General features: G+C 39.7%; 1 protein-coding gene across 2 annotated transcripts in view; it reads right to left on the bottom strand.

The window, feature by feature from the left end:
- Positions 1 to 440: 440 nt before the first annotated feature.
- eif2ak1 (eukaryotic translation initiation factor 2-alpha kinase 1) overlaps positions 441 to 11,034 on the bottom strand; it is a 27,318-nt gene continuing 16,724 nt past the window's right edge. For both annotated transcript variants that reach the window (XM_041891047.2, XM_041891053.2), the window contains exons 12-15: positions 1,898 to 2,021; positions 1,527 to 1,606; positions 1,092 to 1,325; positions 441 to 730 (exon numbers count right to left, since the gene is read on the bottom strand). In XM_041891047.2, coding sequence (XP_041746981.1) covers positions 605 to 730; positions 1,092 to 1,325; positions 1,527 to 1,606; positions 1,898 to 2,021 — 564 coding nt within the window. In that variant the 3' untranslated portion in view covers positions 441 to 604. The remainder of the gene's footprint in view (positions 731 to 1,091; positions 1,326 to 1,526; positions 1,607 to 1,897; positions 2,022 to 11,034) is intronic.

Below are 11,034 nucleotides of genomic sequence, written 5' to 3'. Positions count from 1 at the left end.
TGATTCGCTGAGGCTCGGCGTGGAACGTGTTCACAGGAGTCGTAGAAAGCACGTACACGTCTTGACCTTCGTGGTGACATACAACGGGTAAACCGTTAAAAACTGTTAATTAATGGAGAATTTGTATGCATTATATTGGATTTGGATCGTTTTCAATCCCGAATGTAATGTGTGAGTGTGCTATGCCTATTTACTTAGAAAACAAAGCTTATACAACAACTGTACTCCCAGACGGTTCATGACTGTCTGATGCATGCGTAACAATAATTAACGGGAGTGAGTGTGTCTTATTAATTGCCTAGAATTCAAGTGTGGTCAAACAAATACCTGCCTTGTTGGCTTGATTACCTTCATCATATGAGTATATTAATCTCAACCACAAATTATGTAAATTAATCTTGACCAGATAAAAAATATTCAGTGTGCAATGAGACTCAAGATGAGTGTAAATTAAATAAGATTTATTGTACAGTTTTAAAATGTTAAATAATGGCACATTGTAACAGCCACACACACACATTCAACCATTTGCACCAAATGATTCATGTGGTAAGGTAAAGGGTTTGAATATAACAGGTTTGAAGATGGGCAGAGATGGTTGATGTCAGTTCTTGTCCATTGGAAGGGATGCTTGTTGCGTGCTCTGAGTCTGTAGCTGACTGATCTGTCTCCTGAGTTGAACTATCTCCTCTTCCTGCTCTTCAACTCTTCTCTGCAAGCCATGGATAACCTGGAAGGAGATGAGGGCCATTGGAGAGGTTTGATCTGTGATACCAAAGTGTAACATTATTTTCCTGATATTTACTTTTAGTAGTTTTGTACCAGATTGAACCTGGTTGCAGTGTCTGAAAGTGACCTAGGTCAAATAATTATAGCCAAGCAATACTACTAACATTTGGCTCATGTGTGTTTGAACTTGTTCAATAGCAGCGTAAATATGGCAAGCTGAAATTCAACAACAAGTACATCAAGCACATATCTATCAAAATAGTAGTCTCCTTCCCAGCCAAGCTGAAATTCAACAACAAGTACATCAAGCACATATCTATCAAAATAGTAGTCTCGTTCCCAGCCAGCCTGGTCATCCATACCATGTCTTTGCTGCTGAACAGCTCGCTCTGCAGCAGCTGTGTGGCGCTGGGTCGTAGAGAGGGGTCTCTGCTGGTCAGCAGTGTGATGTACTTGGCCAGGACAGGCCAGCCCTGGGAGAAGGAGTCTGGGACCTTCCCGTCACGGAGGTCCCCTAGTGTACGCACACGCTCCATCTCTGTCCCAAAGGGCTGGAACAGCTCCAGGGCCACCACTCCTATACTGTACATGTCTGACTGTAGGGCAGAAGAAAAGGTATAGTGATCCAAATATGTTTTATATGTTGTTTTACTGTGTATCAATTGGTTTATAAATACAATTGTTATATTATCATCATTATAATTCAATAAAAGTTTGTTTTATGTAGAAAACTCACACTGATTGTGCCCAGTAATTTTGGTGTGTCAAATATTTCTGAAATGATGGAGATGATTTACCTTTGAATCATAGTGGGAGCCCTCCAGTTGTTCAGGTGCAGCGTAAACAAATGTCCCCACTCCAGTGGTGTGTGAGGAACCTACAGAAAGAGTACAAGCAGTGTCAAAAATACACACAGTACCAGAACCAGCCAGGGAAAATGTGGGTTCAAGTTCAATGTTGTGTCATAGAAAGGGATTTGGATGCATAGAGCCACAACCCCATCTACTGGCGATTTCAGGAATTACACCTATACCCACTTTGATTTGATACCCTGTATACATCTTTGAGATGTTGAATGTTTACATAGCTATATATTGTAACAACTGTTACAACCACTGAGCTTGTGTCGATAGACACATTAGAAAAAGAGATTCAATCCGTTTCTCACCGGTGTTCTGTGAGGAGGTGGAGGGTGGCTTTTCCTCCTCATCCTTTATGATGGCCCGGCAAGCCAGTCCAAAGTCTCCAATCCTCACATGGCAGTCATGTCCATGCAGGAAAATATTCCTGGGCTATAAAACAAAAAGCATACAAAATGTAAAACATTCACATAATATCACATTTTTATGGTGAGTGTGAGGTCATAATGCTATTGGAGATTCTAAAACAAGGATTCTACTCTAAAATGCACAATTCTATTTTGTCATTACCACTAGGCCACATTAATGCTTTAGTATATTGATCAACTTTTAAAAAAATTCATTTCAAATAGGTAATATTAGTAACAAACCATGTCTTAACCCCTAATTCATGCATTATACACTGAGTGTACAAAACATTAGTAACACCTGCTCTTTCCATGACAGACTGCCAGGCTAATCCAGTTGAAAGCTATGATCCCTTATTGATGTCACCTGTTAAATCCACATCAATCAGTGTAGATGAAGGGGAGGAGACAGGTTAAAGAAGGATTTTTTTAAAGCTTTGAGACATTTGAGACATGGATTGTGTATTTGTACCATTCAGAGGGTGAATGGGCAAGACAAAATATTTAAGTGCCTTTGAATGGGGTATGGTAGCAGGTGCCAGGCGCACCGGTTTGAGTGTGTGAAAAACTGCAACACTGCTGGGTTTTTCACACTCAACAGTTTCCAATGTGTATCAAGAATGGTCCACCACCCAAAGGACATCCAGCCAACTTGACACAGCTGTGGGAAGCATTGGAGTCAACATGGGCCAAACCCCATGTGGGAACGCTTTCAACACCTTGTAGAGTCCATGCACCCGACAATTGAGGCTTTTCTGAGGGCAAAATGGGGTGCAACTCAATTTGATAATTTGCTATTTAAAATTCATGAAGCAATAGTTAGAGCTGTGTCTAGTATTATCAAATCTCACCCCGACAACGAGCCTGTTCAGATTTGGAAATACTGTACTGTTTTTTTCTACACTTTAAAGCCAGGTAAGTGTTTAAAAACATGTTTCTGTCATTTTCTCTAGCCTAAATATCTGCCAGTGCGTTATCAGTCACAGGGTCTGATACCCTGTGAATGATGACGTTTCCAAACTTGCCTATTATTGAGAAACAGCATCAGAGCACTGACAAGAGTACAGCACTGTAATTTACTGTTTGCTGCAAGGCTACTGTTGAGGCTGAAAACCAGAATTTCACGATAACCAAACGCACAGCTTTTCAATAATGTAGAGCAGGGTTTCTCAAACGTTTTTTTGGCCCGCGACCCCATTCTGATATAAACATTTTTTTGCAACCCCACCATGTAAAAAAAAAAAAAAGGTGATGTAATCAACGGCCAATATTTACTTTTTTAATTGGGGCTATGACAGTCTATTACAAATCAGTCTGACAATACGTTTGACAGTATTTCAATCTGAAGACAGTAAAACTGAAGGAAGTATGGTTTGAAGTGACTGAAATGCATCAGAAAGGTATTGGGAAGTTGAGAAGATCCTCAGGCAATAATTTTTTATGATCTTCTGCGTAGAAGATGATGATGATGTTCTTTTTCCCCCAGTCGGATTTACTGTCTGATCTTGTCCACTGTTTCCATGACAGACTGCCAGGCTAATCCAGTTGAAAGCTATGATCCCTTATTGATGTCACCTGTTAAATCCACATCAATCAGTGTAGATGAAGGGGAGGAGACAGGTTAAAGAAGGATTTTTTTAAAGCTTTGAGACATTTGAGACATGGATTGTGTATTTGTACCATTCAGAGGGTGAATGGGCAAGACAAAATATTTAAGTGCCTTTGAATGGGGTATGGTAGCAGGTGCCAGGCGCACCGGTTTGAGTGTGTGAAAAACTGCAACACTGCTGGGTTTTTCACACTCAACAGTTTCCAATGTGTATCAAGAATGGTCCACCACCCAAAGGACATCCAGCCAACTTGACACAGCTGTGGGAAGCATTGGAGTCAACATGGGCCAAACCCCATGTGGAACGCTTTCAACACCTTGTAGAGTCCATGCACCGACGAATTGAGGCTTTTCTGAGGGCAAAATGGGGTGCAACTCAATTTGATAATTTGCTATTTAAAATTCATGAAGCAATAGTTAGAGCTGTGTCTAGTATTATCAAATCTCACCCCGACAACGAGCCTGTTCAGATTTGGAAATACTGTACTGTTTTTTTCTACACTTTAAAGCCAGGTAAGTGTTTAAAAACATGTTTCTGTCATTTTCTCTAGCCTAAATATCTGCCAGTGCGTTATCAGTCACAGGGTCTGATACCCTGTGAATGATGACGTTTCCAAACTTGCCTATTATTGAGAAACAGCATCAGAGCACTGACAAGAGTACAGCACTGTAATTTACTGTTTGCTGCAAGGCTACTGTTGAGGCTGAAAACCAGAATTTCACGATAACCAAACGCACAGCTTTTCAATAATGTAGAGCAGGGTTTCTCAAACGTTTTTTGGCCCGCGACCCCATTCTGATATAAACATTTTTTTGCAACCCCACCATGTAAAAAAAAAAAAGGTGATGTAATCAACGGCCAATATTTACTTTTTTAATTGGGGCTATGACAGTCTATTACAAATCAGTCTGACAATACGTTTGACAGTATTTCAATCTGAAGACAGTAAAACTGAAGGAAGTATGGTTTGAAGTGACTGAAATGCATCAGAAAGGTATTGGGAAGTTGAGAAGATCCTCAGGCAATAATTTTTTATGATCTTCTGCGTAGAAGATGATGATGATGTTCTTTTTCCCCCAGTCGGATTTACTGTCTGATCTTGTCCACTGTTCTAATGAGGCTTGTGGGCATTGTGTTCCTGAGAGTATTATCTTTCAGTGATGGGGTTAACATATTTTGTAGTTTGAACCGTTCCAAAGATAGAGCCACATTGGTAGGAAGAAAACAGAAACCGCTGTTTATTACAACCGCATCTAGCGGTTACCGGAGGTTACTGACATAACCCCATAACCCCAGTACTATGAACCAAGCGCAAATCTTATTTTTTGAAACCCCATTTTATAATCGACCTCTTTGGGAAACGCTGAATGTAGAGCAAAGCGACAATCGCTTTATTAGGATCTTCTACCTATGAAGTATGGAAACAAACGTCAACTTTTCAGATGCTGAATTTAGGGCTGTCCTCAACTAAAAAAAATATTGGTCAACCAAGAGTCGTCCTGTTCTTTCGACCAATCGATTGGTCGAAATGTTTAAACTTATTTTTTCCATATATAGACAGACACACATTTTACATTTAGCAGACGCTCTTATCCAGAGCGACTTACAGTTAGTGTGAGTGCATACATTTATTTTCATTTTTTTTCTTCATACTTTGAATAAAACCAACTACATATGCACTGAGCTTGTCTGATGCTTTAAGCACACTGTTTGATTAAATAATTAAGACACACAAATGACTCAAGAAAGAGTCCAACGGTCACACTGTATATTTAAAAAAAATGACAGGGAGTGCCTGTGTGACTGGCGCACGTTGTCTCTCTCTCCTCCCTACTGCAGCGAAACCGCAACACAGCACAGCAAGTGATTATTGCACTGTCCGTGCTGAAGCTGCAACATCATTTCAGCCATTTAGTTTCTTACTTGTTTCTGACTGAAAAGTTCTGTTACCGAAATCCCTAATTTGTTTAGGATAAACATTCCCTCAACCCCTTGCTCTCTTTACGTGAAACATGTACCGGTAAGCATTGCATGCATGTGACCAATAGGACCTAAAGCCTGTCATAATCACATCAATACATTGGTTATAACAAACTCTGAACACAGTAATGTCGACAGCAAAATGGATGCGGAGGACGTGAAAAAGAATCTCGAAACGGGCCAATGTTTACAGGTTGTTCAGGAGGGATTGGGGAAGTCAGATCTTTGGAAGACATATCACTTAGTTGTGGAAGCTACTGGAAATCATGAAAAAGGAGGGTATAGGCGCAAGTGTTGCGTAAGTATTTTGTGTGCCAAACAGTTGCTGTTAGATTACAATATTATGATTTTTTCGGACCATTTGGAACACTTAATAAGTAAGTGTAAAGGAGTGTTCTAACGAAAGAAAAAATATATATAAAGCCTTTATTACAGTAGACTAAAAACTGTTGCATGCATTCGTGAATTGCGGTTTATTTATTGTTTAGGTTAATTATTCAAAGCTCCCTTTGTTATTTAATTTTAAAACTAAAATGCTTGATTGCATTTCAAAGCATGAATGTCTCGTATGCTGTGTGATGGCATGAACGAATGAATGATTGATCAATACAGTACAGTTACGGTCTTAAGACTAAACAGGACGCGATCTTAGGCCTACAGCTCAATGGTGGTTATACTGACCCTACTAATGATAAGGACATTACTTATTATTATAATGATGATCATAATAATAATAGTAGTAATAACAATAAGAAGTAGATCTAGAAAAAGGAGGGTATAGGAGTGAGAGCTGCGTGCATATTATGTGCGACAAACAGGTGCAGTTAGATTACAATATTACTTTTCTGCCTGTTTAGAACAGTGTAAACAACACTAAATAATTCAGTAATACCAGTCTGTTCTAACCAAAAAATAATGTAAAGCCTTTATTACAGCATAGCAAAGATGAAAAACAGCTGAATCTGTGAAATTGCTTTACCGACATTTTGCAATTGCATGAGGCTTGGTGCTCACCGAATCAGCTATTAAACAAACACTTGAACAGGAAACAGAAGCAAGATCTGTCTTATTTCTGTAGATATATATGGAGGATTTATAAAGCCAGGCACATTTAACAGTTAGGCTATTGATTATAGACCTAATTAAGTTAGGTTGCCTCTCTCTTCAATTTCCTTAGACAATTAGGCTAAGGCAAGGGCTGTTTCCTCATCTCTGCTGCTGCTGTCTTCACCGCATTGTTCTCAATCCCAATATGCTGATTAACTTTGCTGTTATGCACATAGCAACATAGGGAAAGGCACCAATTCTACGGCGCACTGAAGATGATCTTTCAGAACCGTGGAGAGCGAGCGTATCCAACACGAGAGAAAACACATTTGTTATAAAATATTAGATTTATTAGTGTTGCACCATTCTTTTTACATAACATAACTATATACAATTTCAGTATCACGTCATTTTTTTTGGGGGGGGGATAGATCAGATTTAATATTGCAGATAGATTGTAACTTCCATCAAATGTAATTGTCTTCATCACTTCCAATGATATGCAGAGATATATGCTATTGATGTACAGTTGAAGTCGGAAGTTTACATACACCTTAGCCAAATACATTTAAACTCAGTTTTTCACAATTCCTGACATTTAATCCAAGTAAAAATTCCCTGTTTTAGGTCAGTTAGGATCACCACAAGCTTCCCACAATAACTTGGGTGAATTTTGGCCCATTCCTCCTGACAGAGCTGGTGTAACTGAGTCAGGTTTGTAGGCCTCCTTGCTCGCACACGCTTTTTCAGTTCTGCCCACAAATTTTCTATAGGATTGAGGTCAGGGCTTTGTGATGGCCACTCCAATACCTTGACTTTGTTGTTCTTAAGCCATTTTGCCACAACTTTGGAAGTATGCTTGGGGTCATTGTCCATTTGGAAGACCCATTTGCGACCAAGCTTTAACTTCCTGACTGATGTCTTGAGATGTTGCGTCAATATATCCACATAATTACCCTTCCTCATGATGCCATCTATTTTGTGAAGTGCACCAGTCCCTCGTGCAGCAAAGCACCCCCACAGCATGATGCTGCAACCCCCGTGCTTCACGGTTGGGATGGTGTTCTTCGGATTGCAAGCCTTCCCCTTTTTCCTCTAAACATAACAATGGTCATTATGGCCAAACAGTTCTATTTTTGTTTCATCAGACCAGAGGACATTTCTCCAAAAAGTACGATATTTTGTTGCAAACCGTAGTCTGGCTTTTTTATGGCGGTTTTTGAGCAGTGGCTTCTTCCTTGCTGAGCGGCCTTTCAGGTTATGTCGATATAGGACTAGTTTTACTGTGGATATAGATACTTTTGTACCTGTTTCCTCCAGCATCTTCACAAGGTCCTTTGCTGTTTTTCTGGGATTGATTTGCACATTTCGCACCAAAGTACGTTCATCTTTAGGAGACAGAAAGCGTCTCCTTCCTGAGTGGTATGACGGCTGCGTGGTCCCATGGTGTTTATCCTTGCGTACTATTGTTTGTACAGATGAACGTGGTACCTTCAGGCGTTTGGAAATTGCTCCCAAAGATGAACCAGACTTGTGGAGGTCTACACATTTTTTTCGGAGGTCTTGGCTGATTTCTTTTGATTTTCCCATGATGTCAAGCAGAGGCACTGAGTTTGAAGGTAGGCCTTGAAATACATCCACAGGTACACCTCCAATTGACTCAAATTATGTCAATTAGCCTATCAGAAGCTTCTAAAGCCATGACATCATTTTCTGGAATTTTCCAAGCTGTTTAAAGGCACAGTCAACTTAGTGTATGTAAACTTCTGACCCACTGGAATTGTGATACAGTGAATTATAAGTGAAATAATCTGTCTGTAAACAATTGTTGGATAAATTACTTGTGTCATGCACAAAGTAGATGTCCTAACCGACTTGCCAAAACTATAGTTTGTTAACAAGAAATTTGTGGAGTGGTTGAAAAATGAGTTTTAATGACTCCAACCTAAGTGATATAACGTCTTTTGATGCAGTTTTGGTTAATGTCGATTGATCTCATATCGAGAGGACAAGGACACGCCACATGTTATTGATGTCACGGGTGAGTGAAAGAAGGTTGGCGTGCCAAAATAGATTGGGGGCCACTGTTGCTAATCTTAGAAGGAGTACGTGGTGTAATGGCCTGGCTAGGGTGCCACACGATACCATGTATGGGGATCCTATTGTAGTAGATGAGTGACACTCAATAATGGTTGGCAACTGTGGGATAGAAGTAGCTCGGAAGGCATTATATAAACTGAGACATTTTCTATGGAAGTCATTCAGATGACAAGAGGCTACGCACATACCGCTTGTCATTGAATCCAGTACCATTAAATAATGACTGAATCAACTCCCCATCTAAGTGGTCGACTACTCTCTTGCATCCTGAACTTCTCGATACCAGAAACTCATCATAACACTAAGTGTATGTAAACTTCCGACTTCAACTGTATATATATATATATATAAGTCACATAATTAGTTAAATAAAGTCCACCTCTGTGCAATCTAAGTGTCACATGATCTGTCACATGATCTCAGTATATATACACCTGTTCTGAAAGGCCCCAGAGTCTGCAACACCACTAAGCAAGGGGCACCACCAAGCAAGCGGCACCATGAAGACCAAGGAGCTCTCCAAACAGGTCAGGGACAAAGTTGTGGAGAAGTACAGATCAGGGTTGGGTTATAAAAAAATATCTGAAACTTTGAACATCCCACGGAGCACCATTAAATCCATTATTGTCTGGGCGGCAGGTAGCTTAGTGGTTAAGAGCGTTGTGCCAGTAACCGAAAGGTCGCTGGTTCTAATCCCTGAGCCGACTAGGTGAAAAATCTGTCTGTGCCCTTGAGAAAGGCACTTAACCCTAATTGTTCCTGTAAGTCGCTCTGGATAAGAGCATCTGCTAAATGACAAAAAAAAATATATATATATATATATATATATATAAAAATGGAAAGAATATGGCACCACAACAAACCTGACAAGAGAGGGCCGCCCACCAAAACTCACGGACTAGGCAAGGAGGGCATTAATCAGAGAGGCAACAAAGAGACCAAAGATAACCCTGAAGGAGCTGCAAAGCTCCACAGCGGAGATTGGAGTATCTGTCCATAAAAAATAAGCAAACCCATCCAACTTGAAGGAGCTGGAGCAGTTTTGCCTTGAAGAATGGGCAAAAATCCCAGTGGCTAGATGTGCAAAGCTTATAGAGACTTGCAGCTGTAATTGCTCAAGCTTTCAGTTTTTTTGAATTATTTCTTGTTTGTTTCACAATAAAAAATATTTTGCTTCTTCAAAGTGGTAGGCATGTTGTGTAAATCAAATGATACAAACCCCCCAAAAATCCATATTAATTCCAAATAGGAAAAATGCCAAGGGGGTTGAATACTTTCGCAAGCCACTGTACATACATATAAATACATATACATACATTTATATATATATATGTATATATACATATCCTTTAAAAATATATATTTCCCTTATATTATTACTCTCCAACCCCACCACCCCTCCCCTAATTGGAGTAAACTAGTGAACAACAATGCTTAGGCCTCTACTTCCAGCTTATGCATTTTATGGACACAGTCAATTTTACAATAGTTCTATTTTGTTTTGTTTTTACTTCTGAACTTCCTCTACCCTCAACCTCTCCGATCATTTTCATGATGTCCATCCAGTTTGCTTCTATCTGCCATATCTTTCAAACTGTCTTAGAGTGATGGACTGTGCCGTCCCCGTGGCCTCCGATTAGTCCACTGAGACAGGAGCCAATCAGACAGGTGTATTGTGCACCATGAAAAAAGTTATTAAAAAATTGTGACTGCTCAACTAAAGAAATCTCGGTCGACTAACAGCCTATCAACCAAACAATCGACCAGTCGACTAAATGGGGTCAGCCCTAGCTGAATTCTATGATGCGATCTTGACAGAAGTCCAGAGGGGTATCCTATGAAGCAAGCTAAATCTACTCAGGCTTTTATAAAGCTAGCCAGCTTCAGTTAGCTACTCCAAAACAATTGTGCGTAACTGATGCGTAATAGCTTACTTGATATCCTAAAACATGAAAAAAGCTATATGCGTAATGCCAGTATTTGGAAGTCTCCATAATCTCCCTTTCAAATAAAATCAAATTTTATTGGTCACATACACGTGTTTAGCAGATGTTATTGCAGGTGTAGCGAAATGATTGTGCTTCTAGCTCCGACAGTGCAGTAATATCTAACAAGTAATATCTAACAATTTCACAACATATACCCAATACACACAAATCTAAGTAAGGAATGGAATTTAGAATATATACATACAGTGAGGGAAAAAAGTATTTGATCCCCTGCTGATTTTGTACGTTTGCCCACTGACAAAGAAATGATCAGTCTATAATTTTAAAGGTAGTTTTATTTGAACAGTGAGAG

The sequence above is a fragment of the Coregonus clupeaformis genome, chromosome 1 (genome assembly GCF_020615455.1).
Source record: "Coregonus clupeaformis isolate EN_2021a chromosome 1, ASM2061545v1, whole genome shotgun sequence".
In the NCBI taxonomy this organism is placed as follows: domain Eukaryota; kingdom Metazoa; phylum Chordata; class Actinopteri; order Salmoniformes; family Salmonidae; genus Coregonus; species Coregonus clupeaformis.
This window is presented reverse-complemented; position numbering and strand designations above follow the sequence as displayed.